Source organism: Drosophila santomea, chromosome 3L, assembly GCF_016746245.2.
Source record: "Drosophila santomea strain STO CAGO 1482 chromosome 3L, Prin_Dsan_1.1, whole genome shotgun sequence".
Classification (NCBI taxonomy): domain Eukaryota; kingdom Metazoa; phylum Arthropoda; class Insecta; order Diptera; family Drosophilidae; genus Drosophila; species Drosophila santomea.
The window spans coordinates 2,127,180-2,150,239 of record NC_053018.2 but is presented as its reverse complement, the minus strand read 5'-3'; the positions used below and the strand labels follow the sequence as shown (position 1 = coordinate 2,150,239).

Sequence of the window (23,060 nt, the reverse complement as noted above, 5' to 3'; positions counted from 1 at the left end):
CAATTAGCTCACCTTTATTGGAGCACTCGCACAGCCACAAAATTAAATTGTTGCAAAAAGCCAAACATGCGATTCGTAAATGTACCTAAATTGCATATTAATAGGCAAATGAGAGACATTGGATTTTGGGTCAAGGCTGGCTGGTGAACTTTTGCAATGAAATGTTCGTTTTCACAAATATGCTAGAAACTATATTTAAATCAGAACTCACAAAAAATGGCCATTGCATTGCAATTAATAAATGTTTATGAGAAATCTCCAGTATTTTTAAGTAATTGCTCACCTTACATGTAGCTATCTGGCCAAATAAATCAGGTAGAACAAGCCAACGCCTTCGCAAATTGCGATTCCCAATTAAATCGGTGATCGGCGATCGGTATTTGGGATATTGTAGCCAATGGCCGTAATGAAAGAGCGGAGATGGCCGGCGCTCTATAAAAATGCGCAATGATTTCACACAAAACGATAGCAGCAACAACAACGGCCACAGCATCGAGGTAATTTCATATCGAAATCGTGTTCTATCCCCTCCGCAAAGTATTAATTTAAAAGCCAAAAACGTGTTTCACGCTAAGCGCCTCGAAGAGGACGTTTGTAGCCCCTCTCGCCATCCTTCTTCCCTAAATCTTTCTGCCTGGTAGATACCCTAACCCGATTTTAAATACAGAGGTAATTATTCAATAAATTTCAATAGTTTTGCAGAATATACATATACTCATATGCATATTACATCTGTCAGAATTTGCAAAATTTGAATGGACTTCGAAAAAGATGAAGCAGATCAGATAGGGTATTTCGGTGGTCGTTATTGTGCCCATGCATTCCATTCCAGGGTGTTATTGTTTTGAACCGCCGTTGGGGCTTTCGGCATTATATCATCGCCGTCATTGCCGGGTCTGTGGATGGGGGGCAAAAGCACTCCCACTCCGACTGGGCCACGATCTTGGAGCACTTCCGCCATGTGGATCTGCACAAGTGCCGGGCGAAGACGCTTCTAAATGTCCAAATGCATATTATGAATCTTAACGGCTGGGTGCGTGTTTGTGTGCCACTTGAAATACGATTCAATTTCGCAATGAGTGACGTATGTTTGTGGGGTGGGGAAAGAGTGAGGCGCCCGTCCATATGCATAATGGTTTATTTTATGCTTTATACGTACATAAGCTTAGTTATGGTCGGCCTGTTTATAGTGATGTCATGCCATTTATGGTTCATATTTCAGTTAGACGACGTGATTATTCCCCCCTTCTCGCCATGCCGCCCGTTACACTTCAAAATTTATTCAGATTTTCGAGAATTATTGGTGTGTGCATATTCAAAACTCACTCACGTCGCATTGAGTCAGTGACTTCGACTGGTTTTTTTAATCGGTTTACATCGCTGCCAGTGGGGCACACAATTTAATTTAATAGCCCGGTTATAAGTTTGTATTTTAAATTGATTAATGGCAGTCGCAGATCATAATCGAAACCCTTGAGCGTCTAAATTGGAAGTGTACAGCGCAACATCTGTGGCAAAAGCAACTTTTAAATATATCTACAATAAATAATCTCAGAAAAAAAGGATTTTCTCTTATGTAACATCATTTAAAACTATGTATATGTATAAGAAAGGTATCAAGATTTTGGGAATCAAATCCTTTCATAGTGTTGGTGACTAGGAAAGTTCGGTTTAAAGAGGTACGACTGTACCTTGCCCAAAACATTTTCGTCGAACAAATTAACGCCCACGCAGCTTTCCCTAAAACATAAAATCCAAGCAGTGGCAAGACCTTTTAACAGTTTGCGAGCCATCAGCCAAGTTCTTCATGGTTTGCCATGGCATGTGGCACTTTTCCCCAGCTCCAGCTGCATCTCCATCGACACATGCTCATCCCAACAGGAAAAACTAACGGATGCCATTACCATAAACAGCCGATGCTGACCTTCATTGCAATCAAACAGAGCTGAGGTTGTGGTGCCACTTCTGCTACTTCTGCGAGTTAGGAGGCAGCTTCTGGTGGTGCTACCAAAATTAGAAGCGGCTTCGGGAGCAGGTTTGCTTTTCCCTCGCTGCACGAGATCATCGCACACGTCTCCTGGCCTCCGATGTCAACTGGGAGCCGCATGAATGGGAATGCAGCCGGCTGCTGGGAGCCCAGGAACGTGACTGGAACGGATTTGGGGGCAGGCGAGGAATGCAGCGGACCCTTGTGGGAGAAAATCTTCGAATTGCGCATGTCCCATGCGATGTCCCTGGGAAATGCGAAACAGCGTATGGGAACTTGGGTGCTCCAGCAATATAGAATGCCTAATCGATATTGCGAAACTTTAAATAATACTCTCGGGAAAGATTCTTTCGTTATATTTAATTTAATTTTGACATAACTGAATGATAGAATGAATTAAACAGTCTTAGTCCCATTATACTTCTAAGACAGCCACCTAACCATGAAACATCTTAAACACCATCAACTCTTCCAGAGTCCGGAAAAGATCTACATCAAAGTGGTGGAATTGGAGCCAAAGATCACAGCGCTTGGGGAGAATCTGGACGAATCTCTGCGCATGCAAAGGGAGCATGATGAAACTCTTCGCAACCTACAGGTAAGTCAATCTCCAATATCAAATTGTACTTTCAAATAAACTCGAACCCATTTCAGAGTCTGCCAGGACCAATGGATGAGTTCGTCCAGAAGGCGGACAAACTGTTGGCTAGCAAGCGCATCAGTTCGGAACTGGTCAATGCCATGGCCGATACGCTCAACATCATTTGGCAGGACATACTGAATCTTCTGCAGGATCGTCAGCACCTTCTGATACTGTGCACACAGTTCCACGATAAGATGACGCAGTGCTTCAGGAAGATGGACCAACTGGAACTGGCCTGCGAGGAGACACTCCATCCACCGGATGTGCCGCGTGTCCAGGAATTCCTGAACAGATTCAAGCAGCTGAGGATAGACATGCTCACCGGTGTGATGGCAGCCCTGAAAGATGGCAATGAGCTGCTGGCGCAACTGGAGGAGTTGGAAAAGCTGGAGACTCTCGATACAAGACCGGAGCACATTAAACGAGACGCAACGAGGGCAGTTCACCAAGTTCAGCAGTGGCTAGAGGCTCTGCACGACCGGAGAAACGCCCTAGAACTCGCCTGGCAGACGAGGAAAATCCAAATGGAGCAGTGTCTCGCATTGGCATTGTTGGGTAGGGAATTAGTCGACCTGGAGGCAGCTCTCCAGCAAGCCAGAATGGAGCTGAATACCATGTACAGCCTGGGCGAGTGCGAGCACACGGCCAATGAAATGCTCACCAAATACAGGGAGTGGAAACAGCAGGCCCTACTCCTCCGGGATCGTGCTCTTAAGATCACGCGAGCCAAGGAGAAGGTCCAGTCCGCTGGTCACTTCACCGAAGAAGACGCATGTGCTAGGGCTTATGCGGTCTTAAGTGGCTGCACAGAGCACTTGGATCTGGTGGATCAGCGAGAACACTGGCTGCATCAATCCCGAGAGTTTTTCGCCAAGGCTGAGCACACTGTGAGTGTTCTGGAGAAACTAGAACTGGAGCTGACCAGCGTGAAACTGCCTCCTCATTCGCCGGAGAGCTATGCCATGTACTCCAAAGTGGATCGCGATGTTCGCAACTTTACCGAGGAACCTTTGCGCTTGGGTTATGGCATTCTCGACGAAGTGGGACGCACTCAGCCGGAGACTCAAGGTGTGAAGAGAGTCCTTGACGAGTTGGAGAACAGGAAGATTTACATCCAGGGAATCTGTGCCAACAGCAGCGAGGATCAGCAGAAGGTTCAGCGAGCATTGAGCGAATTCCTGAGCCACCACAATGAGCTTTTGGCCTGGCTGAGAGCCTCCGGCCAACTCCAATTGCAGCAAAGCGTGGATATGGGCTCAAATCTCCAACAGGCCAAGCAGTTCCTTCTCCAGCACCATGAACTCATGCAGGATCTCGAGGTTTGTGGTTTAAATGACCCACAATATTATTTATATGGGTCTCCCATATTCTTTACACTATTTACTATTAAGCTACACTTAGTACTCACTGGAATCAGACTACCTACGAATCGAAAATCTGTATACAAAAATGGTTCGAGAAAAATTTTTAGACCGAAATGCTTTATAAGGAGTTTCTTTACGTATGTTGTGTGATTCAGGTACTAAAAATGGCCACCTACATTTATAAAGAACGATTTATTCTGTTGAATGAGAAAACTAAACTAATGACAAAAATCACCTTGATTACCCCTTAGATAAAAGGCGAACTGATCAACCTGCTGCTCGAATCCATCAAGGTCCATCTGGAATCCTTGAGTCCGCAAGAGCGCTACGATGTGGACTCCAAGGCGGAATCCCTGCACAAGCATTGGATCGAACTTAAGGACCTGGTTCTTAAGCGCGTGGACTACGTGTCCTTGCTGATAGACTTCTTTGAGCTGGCCAACGAGCTCTCCAGCCAGCTGGACAACTTGCAGCGCCAACTGCAGCAAACTCCAGACGAGCACAAGCTGCAATTCCTCCAGGCCACTTGGACGGGCATCGCATCCACCTTCGGAGAGATGAAGTCCCGCGGACAGCGATTCATCAACCTAAAAGTCTGTATCAGGGGAAGGCACTTACCTGACACACTCCCAGCTAGTTCCTAAGTTATTTAATCTAAGTTTTGAGGAATTCTCTAATGTCAGGGCGGCGCTGTTTGGTTATGCATGCTGCACTCTGTTTATGCTTCATCTATGCTCGCAAACTTTGCTTTTGGAACAACTAACTGCTGACAGCTGGCGCATTTGCACGCTGTCCATCAGCTCCCAGAAGCAGCTTGCTGACGCTGCACAAACAATCGCGAAAGGTTGGGCAAGAAGGGGCATTCTGACTATGGCAGCGCGTTGGAGATCTGGGATGACAAAATCTTTGTACACTGTGGTTTGTAGAGGTGTTTAAAAGTATGCAATAATTAGTCTGCAAAGTCTTTACTTGTTTCCGAAATGACAAACATTGGAGTTATTATAAGATTTGAAGTGTACACTGATTTATAGTTTAGGACAACTATCTTCATTCACAGTAATTTTTACAGGGTATTCCAGTTCGCCACTCCCAGCTCTCCACTTATATTTTGCCAGCACGCTCGGTGAATATAAATTATAAACAATATGATTTGCTTGCCCATAAACATGTATTCAAAACGACAACGTCACTTCGCCCCATACGTGAACATAAAACCGGGAAGATGCGGCCAAACAGGCGCAAAAGAAAATTTTTGAAATTAGAAATTTCGCTCTTTGCGGAGATTCTGCCGCGAGTTTTGTGCGTCGAGAGTTGTTGGCTCGACTCTACGCGACTTGACTCGACTCGACTCGACTCGAGTTGAGTCCATAAATAAAGAAAGCAATTTGCGCTGCCGGGCTATAGATAGGTTGTATGGTGCTGGTCGGGTCGGTCGGATCTGGCCTGGACTCGAGCAGAAGCGGCAAAAGCGCCAGAAGTGGCAGAAGGCAACAGACCCTGGCCACAGTCAGTCCACAGAAGCGTGCCACGCGCCGCGTTTTCTCGGAAAATTCCCTTTCTTGCCCGCGACAAAGCACAGCAGAGCAGAGCAGTCAAACAGAAAATAATATAAAACAAAACGCGACCAAAATCAAATAGAAATAAAAATAAAAATCATCTATTTCCATGCTATTTTTAACGGCGCGCCGCGCAGATTGTGGATCCATATCTCGAGACCAAATCCTCGGCACAGGCGGTGCAAGAGACGCTGAACGACTTCAGTAAGCGGCAGGTCGACGTGACGAGCAGTTTGGAGAATTGGACAACGAACATTGCGGAGAAGCGAGAAGTCGAATATCTACTCGATAAAGTCATGAGCGACAACGAGGAGGTGAGTGCGGGTCGGGATCTCTGAGTTAATTGCGTCTAGCCAGGATTTTATAAAGAAAATATATGTATTTATAAATTCGCATTTCCCCGAGGAAGTTTGTGTGAAATGCATTTCGAGTGGGTTACAACTACATACACATGCCAATTTTGAGAGATTTTATGATTTGCCTTCGTCTTCAGATCAAAGAATCTCTTTTTGAAAAGAAAATTCGCACCCTTTAAGAACTCCTAGTCCCTTAAATAGTTCCCTTTAATAATCAATCTATATTTGCCTCTTTCAAGACCGTGGCCAAGAGCACCCAGGTGGACACGCAGTTGTACCCCGTATTCACTTCCCAGAGCGTGGACTCCAAGCAGCTGTTGATCAGCACCCGCGAGAAGCTGACTAACGTGACCCAGGACATCGAACGGGCCCAGGATGAGATACAGCAGCGCATCCAGACGACGCTGGGCATTCAGACCAAGGATCAGCCATCGCTGGCCAAGATCGAGCAGGTGATCAACAACCTGCGCATGCTGAAGGCCAAGTTGGACGGCATCAAGTACGATTATCGCACTTTGGTGGAGAGTGTGGTTCAGTTTCTGGAGAACATAGTGCAGCTGCGTCGCGAAATCGACGACTACTTCGCCAGGCAGCAGAAAGAACCCGCATCCGGCGCTGATCGCAGCATTGCGGAGCACGAGAAATTCCGCGATCAGTGCATGGATAAATTTAGATCGCTAATCACACAATCCGAGCTGCTGATCGATCGAGTGCGCGTACTGGAACCGCCGGGTGCCCGGGAAATCGACACCGACCGCATACTGAAGCTGCTCGAGAACCTGCGCCTTCACTTCGAGTCCAACAGCAGTGCACGCATGTCCACCCTAGAGCGTCTGGAGAAGATCGAGCAGTTCCGCTCCGATCTCGAGGACATCGATCGAAGCCTGGACAGCGTTAGCCAGCAGCTGCACGAGATCAACAACCAGAGCGTCGACAGTCTGGCGGCGGCCAAAACCACGTCGCTGGCGTTTGAGTATTTTGAACGGACCATAGAGGTGAGTGAACTGCCGGCGATCGGCTTATTGAGGTGGGTTAAGATCATTCGGATCGGGCGATGGGCGGAACTATTTATTTCTCTGGGTAAACAAGATGCAACAAAGTGTTGAAGTACAGGGGTTCTGTTAGTTCTCGATTGCAACTGACTACAATACGAAGTAGAACTATAATCATACGAGATACAACCACTAATGCTGGAAAAGACGTACATGCGCACAAGAAGATTTATTTTAATAATCGGACATAAATTGATTATATGTTTAAAAACCAATTCAACCGTAGAGAACTACAAAATTTGAAAATAATTTATAAGAGGGAAATTTTGCATATTTTCTTTAATGATGACAACACGCGACGCCGAACAGATCTCTAATAGATTTTGAGTCGACTTTGATGGGCTTAAAATTATTGAATGATCTAATCCCATTCTAGTGTTCAATGCCCAGGCAATTGAAATCAACGCGCCATCAGCGACGCTGGGGCCAAACAGCCCACACGATTGAGGTAGCAATAGTCATGGATATATAGCTATAGATCATAGATCATAGATGTATGGATGAATAGATACAGATACAGATACAGACCGGATCGATCCCTGCATGCGACAGAGTTGTGTGTTGGTCTTTATTTTATTTTTGCATCACTTCCCGCTTACCCTTTTGGGCGGATGGGTGACCACCCATCCAACTGGCAGCCCCACAGCATTCATCAAATTTCCAAATGGGAAACGGCGCACTGCCGGGATGACATTTCGAAAATATCACAACTTTCAAAATGTTGTCGCTGTCAGCGGCGGGCTATGGGCTTTAGACAGACAGCGGCAGCTGTCGTTAGTTTGTAATTAAAAACTCTGGGCCAGATACATGAAATACAACTCAGAGATACGGATACAGCAGATACAGTAGGCCAAAACCGAAACAGAAACACATTCAGACCACTTTTTAATGCACTTATACTTGCTGCTGGGCATTTGCTGTTATAAATTGCTTCTGGCGTTCCAATTTTAATGACCAGCTAAGCCAAAGAGCAGATGAGTGTGGAAAGGCATTGGAATGAGCATTGGAAAATCGAAGAAAATTATCACAATTTTCTTTAGTTTCCCCAAATTTTTTCCTAAAGAATGTCCAAAATATAACATATACGTAGTTGCGTTTTTATACGAGCTATATATTCCCAAACAGCTTCTAAACATTTTCTTCTGTGTAAGAGAATATATTCACGCTTGGCTGCATTTCGCCTAGACACACTGCGCTTTAGTTGCTGCCTAATGGGTTAATTTGCTGGCGATAAGTGCATATTTTTTCGACTGTCTCTAAAGATTACCACATCACTTGTCTCACCCACACAAAATAGCTGCTCGAGAAGCGGATCGAGAAGTTTACGGAGTCCACGAGCCAACAGCTTTTTATTACCAATCCCGAGAGCGAGCGGTACGTCAAGGACGAACTGCGCAAACTCAACGACAAATGGCAGAGCTTCAAGGATCAAGTGAAGCAGAAACGAAAGAGCCTCAACCAGGCGACCGACTTCTTCGAAGTGGTCGAGAAGGTGGGTAATTAAAATCCCATAAATTCTTTGTGAATATTCATTTATAGATTCACGAGCTTCATTCATTCTTAAGTGTTGCGTCCGATGTTAATAGCCTCTTAATATTTTCCAGATCGACGCGGAGTACCGTGAGATTAGCTACTTTTACACCAGCGTGTCCAACAAGGTTCCATATCTGCGCGATTCCGTGGAAGCGGGAAATTTGGTCAATGATATCGAAAACTATGTGACCAGCCGGGAGGCTGCTCTGCGCTCCAAGTTGGATAGTGCCTCGCAATGTGCCCACGATATGAACAAGGTGTCGTCGCTGTACAACGATGTAATGAACATCTTCCAGTCCTTCATCAAGCTTAAGATGGACATTAATGTGGTGCAAGAGAGGCTGAAGCACGAGCAGCGCCAAAAGGAGCAAAGGGAACGGGATGCTCGCGACCAAGCCGAACGGGAGAAGGCTATAAAGGAAGCGGAGGCCAAGGAAAGACTGCACAGAGAAGAGCAATCCCGCCTGGAGAGCCAGCGCCAGCAGGCGGCCATTGAGCAAGCTCAGAGGGAATTGGCAGCCAGAGAATTGGCTCTGAGGGAGCAAGCTGTCCGGGAGGAGGAGTCTAGACTGCAGGCCATTCGGGAGCAGGCCAGTCGAGAACAATTGGCCAGGGAACAGGCAGCCAGGGAGGAGGAGTTACGCATCCAATCGCTTAGGGAGATTGCCCGCAGGGAAGAGGAAGTGCGCCTCCAAAATATCAGGGATGAGGAAACCCGCATTCGCCGCGAGGAGGAGGAGCGCATTCGTAGAGAAAACGAGTCACGATCGAAGCGCGAAGAGGAAGCCCGCATCCAGCGTGAGGAGATCACCAGACTCCAGACCCTACGCGATCAGGTGGACCAGCAGCGAATTGTAACCGAAAACATCCGCAAGGACATTCAGGTTAACTCCATTTTCACGGAGCTGCGCTATGCCTCTCCGCTTTTCACCCGTCCTCTGAAAGATGCAGTTACCCGCGAGGGAGACCGATTCGTCTTCGAATGCGAGGTCACGGGAACTCCGGAACCCGCCGTGGAATGGTTCAAGGATGGCATCAGTATCCAAACTAATTCCGATTATAAGACCACCTTCGATAAGGGAATCTGCAGATTGGTAATCGAGGAAACCTTTGCCGCAGACTCAGCTCGTTTCAGTTGCCGAGCCTCGAATCTGGTGGGTACTTGCGATACTAATGCCACTTTATCCGTCCGGGAAAATGCAGCCGAAGTGCAGTTGGTTCCACCACGGATCCTTCGGTTCTTGCAGAGTGGCAAGGCCACCGAGGGAAGCTCCTTTCAGTTTGCTTGCGTGGTGGCTGGAGTTCCCTTGCCCACTGTTCAGTGGTTCAAAAATGACAAGTGCATCGACGATTCTCCGGATTACGTGATCAGCTACAACAATGGTGAGGCCACTCTGAAGTTCGAGGAGGTCTTTTTGGAGGATGATGCGGTGTACACCTGCAGTGCCTCCAATCCGGCAGGCATTGAACATTGCTCGGCTTCTCTGATTGTGGAACGTAAGTAGCATTCATTTGATATATAAGTTTAAGATTGCTAAACACTTGTACTTCAAATGCTTAAATATAATTCGTAATACTTCATCTCATCTTCCAGCTCTGGAACCCACAGAGCTACCCAGTTTCAAGGTTCCCCTTTCAAATGCCATGGCGCGTGTGGGTCAGAAAATCAAGCTGGAGGCCATCGTGGGCGGAATTCCCAGGCCAGAAGTCTACTGGCTGCACAATGGCAAACCCTTCCAGCCGCGCGATTCCAAGGTGAGTTCGCTGGCTGTTTAATTAGAAGGGCAAAAATCTCGTAAAATAAACATCGCTGGAAATATTTCTCAGTGCATATATTCTTGAGCATTTTTGATAGATCGTAATTTACGGAATTTATTTGTATACTTTTCTGCGAATGATTTGCCAGTCGACCAATAATTTGTCCCCTTTTGGGATGCATAAATTAAAATGAACAGACAAAGTGTTGACATAAAATTTTTAAAATAATTTGCAAGAATTTTAACCATACAACTGAATTGTTTCGTCTAGAATATTAATAATATAATTTACAAACACATTTTTCCCTATTTTTCCACCTCTTAAAATTAGTCAGATAATTACAAGCAGAAAATCCAGCATTACTATGTACATTTTAATTGGTTTCGAAAGGAAACCCCCAAAGATTTCCGCCGACTTTCTTCCGTTTGCTTGCGATCAGACCCCCCTGCAAAGGGTAAACAAATGGAAAGGCATACCAGCTAGACCAATTCCCCCAACTGTCTGGCTATTGACCATTTCGATATACATAGAAACATTGTGTGTATCATATGAGAATCTTTGGCTGGAATAAGCAGACTGAATTCACATATTTTTTTGCGGTGGGCGTTGCATGTTCCAAAATTCGAAAAGAAATGATCCGACTGACGTCAGTCACGCATTTTTGCTCTCTCCCTCCGCCAAAGATGATCGTTGGTCAAACAGAATTCAAGGCAATCGTTTTGAAAACACGCCAACGCACTTTACGGACAGATAGTGCGCTGCATAGGTCGGCAAAGCATATAGTCGCCGTATAATAGTATAATAATAATATCTAATAGCTGCAATTTTTGGCAGCATCTCCGTGCAACGAGCCATGTGAGCATGGCCAATTCAATTCACCACAGTCAGGCCAGGCAATTTGTTTATTGTGGGCGCCAACATTGTGTATACAAATGTGCGCACACATATTTGCAGATTTTCATTTTCATATTGGCAAAGAAGCGAAATGAAAACGAAATTCTGGGCAAAAATTAAAAATTGCAAAATGATTTCATTGGCCGTACTTTTAATTGCCGCCGTCGCAACCGCTTGTTTGACAAAACATGATCTCACTTCTATTTGATGAATTAAACCAATTCAATTATGCCAGCAAATCTTTGATTGTTCTTCATTGAAGCGTTGAACACCTAAACTCAGGTGCTTCCTGCAATTTGGGGCAAAACAAAGATCATTTGTTGTGGAAAAATAAACAAAACCTGCTCGCGTCTGCGCCTCCAAACCACCGGATGCGCCTCATCCGTGCACATAGACACTCGTAAATAAGATTTAAATCGCTGTAGAAAAGAAGGAAAATTAAATTGCAAAAAAACCACAAAACTAGAACGAGACGAAAGCATTCGAAATCCACCAAATTTTGTATTGGGGTGTGGTGAATAGCGAAACTCAAACTGACTTGACTTTCCGTGCTTTTCTCTCTGTACTTTCAGTACGAATACGGCCGCGTAACGCTGATAATCCCGCAGGCTTATCCCAACGACGCCGGATCCTACGTCCTGAGCGCCAAGAACCTGGCTGGCGAAGCCTATACCAGTTGCAACGTGATAGTAAAGGGTCGACTGCCCAACGAGACCTCCGATTCCGAGATGGCCAGCGATATAGAACCGATCAAACCCGCCGTGCACTTGCCCCTGAAGGATGTCTCCATATTCGAGGGTAAGCCCGTGAGGCTGGACTGCGTGATTGTGGGTCAACCCGAGCCCGAGGTCATCTGGTACCACAATGAGCGACCTGTTAAGGAGTCCGCCGACGTTCAGTTGCTTTTCCAAGGGGACAGATGCTCCCTAATCATCCAAGAGGTGTACCAAGAGGATGCAGGGCACTACAAGGTGGTGGCCATTAATTCGGCTGGAGAAGCTTCCAGTAGTTGTGAACTCAAGGTTACTCCTCTGAATCAAGCGGAACCTGCCACTCGGGCGCAGGCGGAGAGGCAATCCTTACCGAAAGACTCGCAGCCAAAGTTCGAGAGACTTCTATCCGATGTCTTGGCAGATGAAGGCGAGCAAGTGGTCCTCGAGGTGCAGGCCAGTGGCGACCAACCCTTGACGGCCCAGTGGTTCCTGACCAACAAGGAGCTCCACCTGGATCATCGGATTACCACACAATCCGACTCCGAACTGGGAATCTTTAAACTTATCCTGAACAACGTGAGTGGCGATGACAAGGGTGTGTATACTGTAAAGGTGACCAATCCTGCGGGAGATGCCAAATGCTTTTCGCATCTCATAGTGAAGTCCGTGAATGCTCCCGAAAACCGTAGAAGTAGCCAATCGTCGGTTGAAATCATAGACCGTCACCAGTGTCCCGAATTCAAAGAACTGTTTAGTGACAAACAAGGTGAAATCGATGAGGTGATCAAGTTCGAGTGCATTGTCAAGGGCAAGCCCACACCAAAGGTCCACTGGTTTTTTAACGACCAACCCGTTCATGGTCATAATTTCCTCGTGTCTACAAGTGGAGAACGTCAAGTGCTGACCATTCAGAAGTTAACCCACGATGCCGTGGGCAAGATCAGTTGTGTGGCTGAGAATGAGGCGGGCAAGGCCACCTGTGTGGCCTTTTTGAATATCCGAGGAAGTGGTTTGCCCGCCTCCAGTGATGTTCAGACTGTGAGCCAGGAGCACAACACCGAATCCTCGAGGGTCACGATCAAAAAGCAGACCTTTACCACCACTTCCACCTCGCAGGTCAATTCCTATGAGGGAAATGCTCCTCAAACCGAGGTTCATCACTCCTCCGCTCACATCGATCAATCCCTGAAGCAACTTGGACAACAGCGGCCGGAGATTGTGGAGAGCCATCACTACCAGGAGTTGCATAAGAGCAAGGAGATGAGCAGCCCCAGTGTGCAGCAAAAGTCCTTTAGCTTTATCCAATCCAGTGGAGCCAACGGACAATCCGCAGTAGCAATACCAGACTCGCCCACTCGCCTCAGAAGAGAAATAGCTCCCAGATTCACCACTCCCCTTAGTGGAAAAATCGTGGATCAGGGCGCCGATGTCAGCATGGAGGCCATTTACGATGGCTTTCCGTCGCCCGAGATCAAGGTGGAAAAGAATGGAGGGCAGCTGTTCGAGGATGCCCACACTAGGATCTCCAACAAGTGCAATCGCGTGACCATCGAACTCAAACAAGTGGGCGTGGCCGATGCGGGACGATACGCGGTGACAGCCTCCAATACTGTGGGTCAATCCACCAGCACAGCGGACTTGGTCGTTAAAAGTGAGTATTGAAACCATTTCTTAAAGAGGATATGTTTATGAGAATAACTGTGAGGTATTATACGAATGCAAGTAGATTTTATCTATCAACTATAGAAACCTTGGCCATTTATTGTTTTCCTAGAAAGCATATAAAATCTTGCATAAGCGGATATGCTCTTTTTAATGGTGCCCCATGTTTGTCGATACGCGACCTAATTTATCATATTAAATTACCACCAGCGTCAGATATTTTTTGTAAAAATCAATTTCCCAGAATTAAATGAACTAAAAAGCTGTCGAAAAGTGTGCACAACTCTAAAAAAAAAACACATACACATGTTCCCTGGGATGGATCCTATATCATATGTTGGCGTTTGTTCTGACCACATCAATCAGTGGGGAGCATTAAAGTGTCATTGTCGAGGGACGAGGGGCCTAGACCGTCAATAGATCTTCAAACGTCAATGCCTTGAACGCCGCTCGACTGCTCCCGAGAATATTGATGAGTTTTTAGTGGTCGACGGGGTTGGAGGATGATGATTCTTGGCTATATTGTTGTTGTTTATATTTCAATCTGTTCTGTTGGCTGGTTGGCTGTTGGCTGGTGTGCCCGGGTGAGGGAGAATCTCTTGGCCAATGCAAAAGATTTTCTTACACAAATTTATAAATATTTTCTGGCAGCCGAGGGGTGGGTGGTTCATCGGGATGTGGATATGGTTGTGGATTGGGGTTGGGGCTGTGGGATAATGCCTGCAATTATTATTATGTAAATCGCGTCGAAAAGACTGAGATCGTTTATTTACTCGGGCTGTTTGCAGATTTGTCGCTGCTGCCTGCAATGTGTGTTTGAGATTATTTTTACTGCCTGTCGGCTGTCTAAACGAATTATTCATTATGGCCGATTATTGGACGGCTGTTCAAGTAAATTATTCAGCTACAAAATCTGTTGCAATGACACACAAAGGCTGCTGAAATGTGTTCGCCTATGCTAATGCTCATTGTTTTGGTCTTCTTTTTCCCCGAAATCTAGAGACCATATTCCCGCCTGTTTTTGGCCGACGTCTGCAGGCTCAAGTTAGCAAGAAGGGCGAGAAACTGACCATGGAGGTGGAGGTCACCGGGTTGCCGGAACCGACGGTCACCTGGCTGAAGGACGATAAGCCGCTAAAGGATGCTGGAATTTCCGAGCACCGCTTGCTCGCCCAGGGCAACTCCTACAGGCTGATCATCGAAAAGGGTGAGTACCCATTTACTGTAGATTTTATACTTATGTTTTCCGTTTAGAAATTTCACTTTCGAATTTAATTTTGAAATTAGCCAGGAAATGACAGCCAAATGGCGTAGCCAGATTGCTGTTTATTTAACCCACATTTTTGCAATGTTTTATTTATCAGCACTAAAATGTTTTCGCAAACATCTCAAACAAAGTCTTTTGGTCTCAAAACATGTTTATATAAGCTTTCATTGCCTATTTCATTTTGATTGCGCTGGCAAATATCTACAGTAGAAAGAATTTTCAAAAATATGTAAAAATAGAAAAACTGATTCCACGTTCTGTTAAATAATCTTAAGATTTCTAAGTTTTTCTTTACTCAAAATTTTAATGTGAATATGTTTGTTCTTAGCGCAAACGACGGACTCCGGAAAATACATGGTGCGTGCCACAAATGCGGGAGGTGAGGCCAAGAGCATTGCCGACTGTGCCATCCTCGAGCCTTCGCCGGAACGCTTGCAGGAGGTGGTCAAGACGATTGTCTATGAGACGGGTCCTGTGGCTCCGGCCAGCGAATTCAAAACTGAAGTAAGTGTGCATGTGCTCAATATCTAACCACCGACTACTATGCATTATCCTCCACGATCACCTACAACTCTTTCAATCTACTCCGATCTATTCTATCTTTCTTTTCGACTCTGTTAACTTACTTTACTATCGATCAATATAATAAACCAAACTTTTGTGAATTTTCTCCTCTCATGATGTCAACGTCGTTCGTTCTTTCGTTTCGCTTTGCTCATTCCACGGGGTTGCAACACTCCATCATGATACAAAAATAAACATTGAAACCGATTCAGGTGCCGAATCAAAGTCAGAACAGCGAAAACCAACAGTCGTACCAGAGCAGTCAGACCGAAGTGACTAGTGCCAATGATCTCCACGGTCTGTCCGAGTCGAAAGTGATCACTGAGCATCGTTGCACTACCGAGGCAACCATGCGTCTAGAGCACAAATCGAACTACCTGGATCTGCCCGAGTTGACCGCGCGACCCAAGACACCAACCACAAACGATACTATCACCATCACCACAAACACTGCCACCGCCAGCATGGATCAGCCAGATCTGACACAGCCCACCATCACCACCACCACCACCAACAAAGCCCCACCGCCAGTACCACCCAAACCCTGTACGCCCGTGGTGGCCACCACCTATGGCCAACAGCAGCAACCACCACAGACGCTGACCAGCACCAGATACGAGCAGAGCGAGCACAAGTCAACCACATCGTCCTCCTCGTTCGACTACTTCAAGAAGATCGATGAAGAGACCATCATCCAGCGGCCAAATCCATTAACATTTAAGCCCCTGGAGACTGTGGTACGACAACCTCAGGCACAATCTCTGGCGGAGGAGCTCAGGAGTCTCAACCTAATACCCGGAGATGCTCCAGAGTTCTGTTACTCACCGAAAACCGAAAGAAGCGAGCCCAAGATACCCCTAATTACTGAGAAAATCAAGATACTTTCCGAGGTCCAACCCAAGGAGCCACCACCACAGGGTGGTGTACCCGTCTTTCCACCTCCTCTGGGTCTCCAAACTGTGCAACACGAAAGCACAACCACTAAGGAGGTGAAGGTGGAGTATGGACAACCAATTGTGCGCCCTGCGGCGGTGTTAGCCACTCCTGCTCAGCAGAACCCACGCTCACCCTCTCCCAAACCCTCCGCCGAAGGAGTGGCCATGTCGAGATTATGGACACCAACTGGGGTCACTGGTTACACCAGTGATGTTGAGCAGAAATCGGAGAAAACAGTAATCTCCAAGCTGGCCACACCAACTCCAACCAAGGAGCTGAATGCACCCTTCCTGGTAAATCAGATAGTAAAGAGCATACCAACAACTTCTCCCGTAACGCACTTGGTGAATGTGGTACTGGAACCAGGGACACCACCAGAGATTTGCTTTGCGCCCAAGGTAGAAGAAACCCGTCGACGTTCCTTGGTTGAGACCATGGAGCAGAAACTGGAACAAAATTTGATCCAGGGACCCAGCAAGGTCTTGCCGCACTCGGTGCCCACCCTGACACCAAACACCGCACCACCTGTTCAGTCGAAACCTTTGGGTAACACCACTTACAGACCACCGCCTCCAGTTCTACCCACCCGATTGGGAATCTACGAAAGCGACTATGAGAGTGATCGGTACAAGTATAGTGGCAGTGAATCGGATGTGGAGCCCGGAGTTCGCAAGCAGCCACAACTGACCGCCATGGAGACCTCCTTTAAGTCCAGTGGCTACACAGCGGATACTGAGGAGCATTCTAGCTACCGCAAGTCGGAGTCAAGTTTTTACGAAACCAAGTCATCGTCCACTATTGGAAGCGCACCACCGCAAACACAGTTCCCGAAGTTGCAGCCTGAGCCACCGGCACCGATTTACTTCACGCCAAAGCCACAACCGCAGGTGCAACCACAGGCGCCACCATCTCAATCGAATGTTCACAGTCAGGAGGCGAAGGTTCGGATTAGATCTTCTCTGTGTCTATCTGTGTGTCGTTACTATTGTCGTTCTTTGTCGTTGTTGCTAGCACTGGGAGGTCAAAAGATTGCTCCCATTTACACCAGCAAATAGCCTCTGTACCGTTGTTGTTCCTACCAGCTAACTAGCTAACACTTAAGCTCCGCAAAACACTCCGATTAATGACTGTACTCCTCAACGATCATGCACATTTTACATTGAAATGAAGGTTAAAAACTCCCGATATCAATCATAGTTTTAAATCGTTCCTGTTCCTTCATTTGATTGATGTTTCATGTATCCTAATCTAATCTAATCACCTTAATCGAGCTAAGCATCTGCCTGATATTCGTTCGTTAATTCACATAACCCTTTATGTATGATTTCGTTCAAAAGTATCATCTTTATTAATATTATTTTGTATCCCTTTAGGACTACAAGTACACCTCCTCGAGTATGACCAGTAACTACTCCCACAACATGCAGAGCAGCAGCAGTTCCTCCCATCACGAGACCAAGTTCTCCTCGACGTCAGCACCGCCACCAGTGGTTACCTATCCTAGTCCTATTCCTGCCCAGAGGAAAACCCCGGCGGCGGAGTTCAGTGACTACAGCAGTGAGATTGATGAACGCTTCCGTTCCGTGTCCCGCACCAATGAATCCGATGCAGAGATCAAGGGGTACCGAGTGGTCTTTCCACCCACGCCTACTCCTCGCACAAACATAGCCACCAATGGCCACAAATCGCCAGTGGTGGTAATTACCCCTTCGCCCATGGAATTCGAACCGACTCCTCAGGACTACGCTAGGCCCAAATTTGAACCGATTGGCAAGGAGATACGCCATGAAATCAAGACGGAGACTAGCTCCAAACAATCCAAGTTTATGCAGAACCAACACCAGAGTCAGCCAGTCTTTAAGACAAAACCAGTGGCGGCCAAATTTATTGCGGCAACCCAACAACAACAGCAGAAGCAGCCACAGGCCACAGCCCGTCCGACCATGTACTACAATGCTGTTGCTGGAGCTCCGATGCACGTGGCCAAGATGGCCACCGAAACCAAGAACGTGATGCAGATGCACGAGTCCACTGAGAGTTCACAGCGGGTGGTGAATATGCAACAGACCAAGAGGGTAATACACTTTGATAGTGCGCAGGAGCAGAGGGATCAGCAGATCCTGGAACCCATCCCCTACAGTCCCGCCACCAGTCGTACGCCCTCGAGGCAATCCCATCTGCCACCGCCAGCCACGCCCACTAAATTTGTGCCCGGAGAATTCCGGGAGAGTGATTACGAGAGTGAGGTTGATGGAGCACGCATCCAACCACTGTGGTCTCCTTACGGCGATGGTTTGACCAAAGGTTTCAGGCGGGTGGCGCCACCTCAAGGAGCTGGTCGATCGTGCAGTCTGCCCCGGACCTATGAAAGGGTCTTGTCTCCCATGGAATTCGATCGAGGTCCTGAGATGCCCAGCAAGATCCACGTGGATATAAACACTCTGAGGAAAGAGCAACGCGGGGGCAGTACAGTGACAACACAAAATCGTACGCAATCCTTGAACAGGAACACCACCATGAGGAAACAGCAGCAACATCAGCAACAGCAACAGCAGCAGCAGTCCATGGATCAGATCGACAGGGCCGGAACTCTGCCCCGTTATGGTTATGGTTCCCTCCAGCAGCAAGCAGAGAATCAGGGTCGTCGCATGGGCTCCACCTTCCTCCAGAAGTCCCATCAGTTTGTCGACGATGTTAGCAGGGAGATCAGAAGCTCCGCTTCGAACGGCATCCGTCCGGGTTTCAAAAGGGCTCCCAGCGAAGGCAGCAGCCAGCAACCTCAGGCCTTTCGGGATGAATCGCGCGTTTCTCAATACGGTAAGTACACACATCAATTCAATCTCCGGACTCAATCCGCAGTAGAGATTTGGAGGCAGCTCATTTGAATTGGTATTTGAGATTTAAAATTTGAATTTTGAGAATTCGGTTAAATTGGTTTGAGAAATTTGCATTTGTTGAACATACCGGACCCACTACTAATCCGTTATCATCCTGAGATCATTATTTCTATTGTTTATAAGGTTCCAATTACAAACATTTCATAAAATAATATTTTAATATATTTTACGTTCCTAATTAATAAAGTTTCAAGTATTATATGAAACCGTTTATATACAAGACCTTTATTAACCCGTAACTTTTTTGTTTACTTTATTGTATTATTTTGAATTCGAACTGCACTAATCTTAAATCAGTCAACGAACATTTTTATTCTTTGAAAACTTGTAATTATTATTTTTAAGCGAAGACAAATAACATAATTTTTTTATGTTTACTTATAAGTTTTTTTTTGTAAATATGCCCAAATATTGATCACCACCCAGAAATCGTTACTTTAATATGTCATTCATTATACGTTCATAAGTTTTGGGAAAAATGTTTTATCGAAACCTAACAACTCCCAACCATCAAGATAAACTCTATCGTATCGTATATGTTTGTCTGCAAACTATAATCAGGAACCAAATGCGTCGACCCCAATACCGGTTTGATATACTTCAAGTATGATTTTGGCTATGAATTTGGCATCCTTTTCCCTGGCGAGGGTCACAAGTTCGTCAGTAGCCAGTGGAACAGCAGTGGCAATAGCAATAGCAATGTCATGCCAATCAAAAATGGACGTCACTCCCCATATCCTTTGAAACTTCCCCCTGGAAATGAGCTGGTGATTCCCGTTCAGCACGAGAGAACCGCTCAAGGATACAGTTCAGATAACGAAGTGCAGCGAAGGAGCCAGACCAGGAATTGGTCGTCTACCAGGCCAATGGCACCACGAACAGTCAACAGCCACAAGCGCTATAGCCTGCCCAGTGGCCACAGCCTTGACATCCATCTCGATCGCCTCCATGCCCAGGCACCTCGGCTGCCTCCGGATCAGATGATCCGCACAGGTACTGAAGCACTTAAAAATCGGAAGGCTGTCACCAGATGAAAGCCCTCAATCAGAACGGCTTACCGCTATCGATGTTGTCAATTAGTCTAGGACAAGTTTATGTTGTGATCACGATTGTCGCTTGCTCATAGATATGAACGTAACTAATTAATAGAAACTGAAGAGTCTATTTATACTAGGATAATAAAATAGTTCATATCTTTTGAGCTATAACATGGCAATCGTGGCTTTGAGCCCTTGTGATTAACCCCCAAAACGTCATCGGCTGTAGTTTAAGTGTGTAAATAGGCAGGTTATGTTGTTCTAACCCCCAAATTCGAAAAAAGCATGCTAACCCGAAAGAATCCAGCTTGCTGCCTTGTTTTTGCATGAATTTTGCGTTTGTTTGCGTTTTCCGTGTTTAAACTTTAAAGTGAATCGTACGTCGAAGTGTTTGTGTTTCGTGCTTGCCGCGTGCTAATCCCACTAATGGATGCGCTTTGAAAACGCTGAGCCAGAGATTCTAATGGTTTCCCCACACTTCAGTGCCGGAGCTGCCCAATACGGAACCCGTCAATGCGCATCTGAATCGCGATGAGCTGGCACAAAGGCAGCCATTATTCATAACGGTAAGCCAGAGTCATTAACCCACGACCCACGTGTCCGACCCGGAATACTGAAACCCCTCAATCTCTCTCCCAACCACGGATAAATGGACAGCCGCTGAAAGACATCGCGGTCGGAGTGGGAGGCACGGCGCGCTTCGAGTGCATTGTACAGGCCCATCCGCAGCCGCAGGTCAACTGGACGCACAACGGCGGTCTCCTGGAGTCGGGTAGCAGGCACTGCATCGAGTACCGCAACGGCGTGTGCCGGCTAACTCTGCCGCAGGCCTATCCGGGTGAGTACTGCGGACAAGGAGGTCAGCCAGAGGTGCACAGAACCAAATTGGGGTGTAATTTAATCTTCAAACTGTGAACTCTTATTTACAGTTTTGCTTTTTATATAAAGTATATCTGTATATTTTATAAAGTAATCTGAAGATGCAATCCTTGAGATACTGATGGATTGAGATTCATTTCAAGTGTAATATACCTATCTTAAGTGTTCGACTCAATTTCGTTCTGTGTACAATCAAATCGTCCCAGCTCATTAATCGTTTTACCTTCTCTATTCCCCGTTTCCTTCTTGAATGGTCGGCATCCTTTAAATTGGTTTGGAATCCGGCAGATGACAACGGCAGCTATGCCTGCACCGCCATAAATCCTCTGGGAGCGGCCACCACAAGCGGAAATTTGACCGTTTCGAGCACAAACCGCGGATTTAGATACTAAGCGTGTTTAAATGCAACTATTATTATTATTTGCTTTATGATTTGTTCAATGCCAAAGTTTCGCCTTATTGTGTGTATGTATTCACTGTGCCCGTTTCACTTTTTCGTTTTGTGGGCTGATGGACTTACAAAATGTCGCCCAAAAATACCCACTATACATGCATACAACAAAGGAATATAGTATTACTTGTGTTTTTGTCGAAAATGAAATAAACAAATATTTAAACGAAAAGCAACTATTTTGTATACCAATTTTCCGGCTTTTCTTTACTCAACTGATCGTGAAAAGCCCGATGGTGGCGCTCTCTATATGTGGGATCGACCATAATGTTCGAAAAAGCTGAGCACACATATTCGAAAAAGCTATCGAATTGTCTAGGCGTTAGATGGCGCCAATATATCGTGGATCTTTGAATTTGGGAAAAATTTGTGAAACAATTTAAGAAAATTGTTGAACACACAAACATTTTGAAAATTAAAAATTTCTACCAAAAACGATTTATGATTTTAGTTCCCTACAATACATACTTCGTATCGATTCCTTAGATTTTTGAAAAATAATTCGCCAGATTGATTTTGACATTAATTTTGATCTTCTTTGATCTCGATCTAATATTAAATCTGTTTTTTGTATACGCTAGGAAGTTTATAATTAAAATTTTGTGAATGAATTACAGAATTTTAAAGTCCCATATATCATGTTAATCATGTCATGTTAGTTTCAGTCATTTGCATTTCATTACTCATTGCCATACAAATTTTCTAACTAGGCCAAAAAACTACATTCGAAATCAGGTCAAAAAGTGATTCAAAAAATTCGAGCGGCATCGGCTGAACAAATGTTTGGATATGTGTGGAATAAAATATTTTATGTGGGCGGCTGACAGTCCGAATGTTTCGCTTTGCAGCTCGCAGATGATTTATTTGCCTTTCGGCAATGTTTATTTATCTAATTTTCTCAGCATTTTCTTTTTGTCGCGATCGCTTGCCAAGAATCAGTGGCGAGTAAAACGCGCGAAATGCGAAATATTCTACGAAACAAAGGGGCAGCGCTGAAACTCGGACAGGCCAGACATAAACACTCTCGACTGTCAAGGCAATTGAGTACACATGGGCCCAGTATGTAGGCCTTTGAGAGTCCTTGACACTGACACCAAACACAGAGCACCGGCAGTGTTGCCAACTAGTGGAACTCAGCAGAAAGTGGCCAGGGCAAATAGGATTTCATTGTTATCGTGATCTATAAAAATACGTATACTTAATTTATATTATAACTATCTTGCAGGTATGTCCTTAGATTTACTGACAAATGATTCTTGAATGAATGTCTAGATAACTTATCAGTAGAACGAAATAATCTAATTCGCAAGGTACACCATCATCACAAAGCCTAAATTTGCCACTCACTTCGGGGCATATGACACACTTCTGTCGATTCTACCCCTTCTGCTGTTGATTAGTCGCTAGTGGTTAGTGGGTGGTCGATGGCTGACTGGGTGTTTTTGGGGGGTTCAAGGTCCTCCCCCTCGCCTGCCAATCTGCCAATTCTAATTGTGTGCTTAGTGCCTGGC

At 45.8% G+C, this 23,060-nt stretch overlaps 1 protein-coding gene and 1 long non-coding RNA gene across 11 annotated transcripts in view; one reads left to right on the top strand and one right to left on the bottom strand.

The window, feature by feature from the left end:
• The window catches only part of LOC120450123, a 67,103-nt gene that overhangs the window by 4,282 nt on the left and 39,761 nt on the right, over positions 1–23,060 (bottom strand). The window contains exon 1 of one of the 2 annotated variants that reach the window (XR_005616251.1): positions 4,171–4,200. The exons of the other annotated variant lie outside the window; for it this stretch is intronic. This is a non-coding gene — a long non-coding RNA (uncharacterized LOC120450123). Of the gene's footprint in view, positions 1–4,170; positions 4,201–23,060 lie in introns of those variants that run through there. 2 annotated transcript variants of the gene reach the window in all.
• The window catches only part of LOC120450111 (muscle M-line assembly protein unc-89), a 34,360-nt gene that overhangs the window by 7,399 nt on the left and 3,901 nt on the right, over positions 1–23,060 (top strand). For 2 of the 9 annotated variants that reach the window (XM_039632919.1, XM_039632920.1), the window contains 18 exons: positions 2,463–2,585; positions 2,642–3,949; positions 4,246–4,587; positions 5,688–5,864; positions 6,146–6,901; positions 7,335–7,406; positions 8,256–8,450; positions 8,563–9,988; positions 10,086–10,246; positions 11,716–13,507; positions 14,519–14,725; positions 15,114–15,289; positions 15,562–17,226; positions 17,659–19,102; positions 19,744–20,175; positions 20,703–20,785; positions 20,877–21,057; positions 21,387–21,725. In XM_039632919.1, coding sequence (XP_039488853.1) covers positions 2,463–2,585; positions 2,642–3,949; positions 4,246–4,587; positions 5,688–5,864; positions 6,146–6,901; positions 7,335–7,406; positions 8,256–8,450; positions 8,563–9,988; positions 10,086–10,246; positions 11,716–13,507; positions 14,519–14,725; positions 15,114–15,289; positions 15,562–17,226; positions 17,659–19,102; positions 19,744–20,175; positions 20,703–20,785; positions 20,877–21,057; positions 21,387–21,490 — 10,644 coding nt within the window. In that variant the 3' untranslated portion in view covers positions 21,491–21,725. Of the gene's footprint in view, positions 1–2,462; positions 2,586–2,641; positions 3,950–4,245; positions 4,588–5,687; positions 5,865–6,145; positions 6,902–7,334; positions 7,407–8,255; positions 8,451–8,562; positions 9,989–10,085; positions 10,247–11,715; positions 13,508–14,518; positions 14,726–15,113; positions 15,290–15,561; positions 17,227–17,658; positions 19,103–19,743; positions 20,176–20,702; positions 20,786–20,876; positions 21,058–21,386; positions 21,726–23,060 lie in introns of those variants that run through there. The other 7 variants (XM_039632921.1, XM_039632924.1, XM_039632923.1 and 4 more) reach the window with 7 other exon arrangements.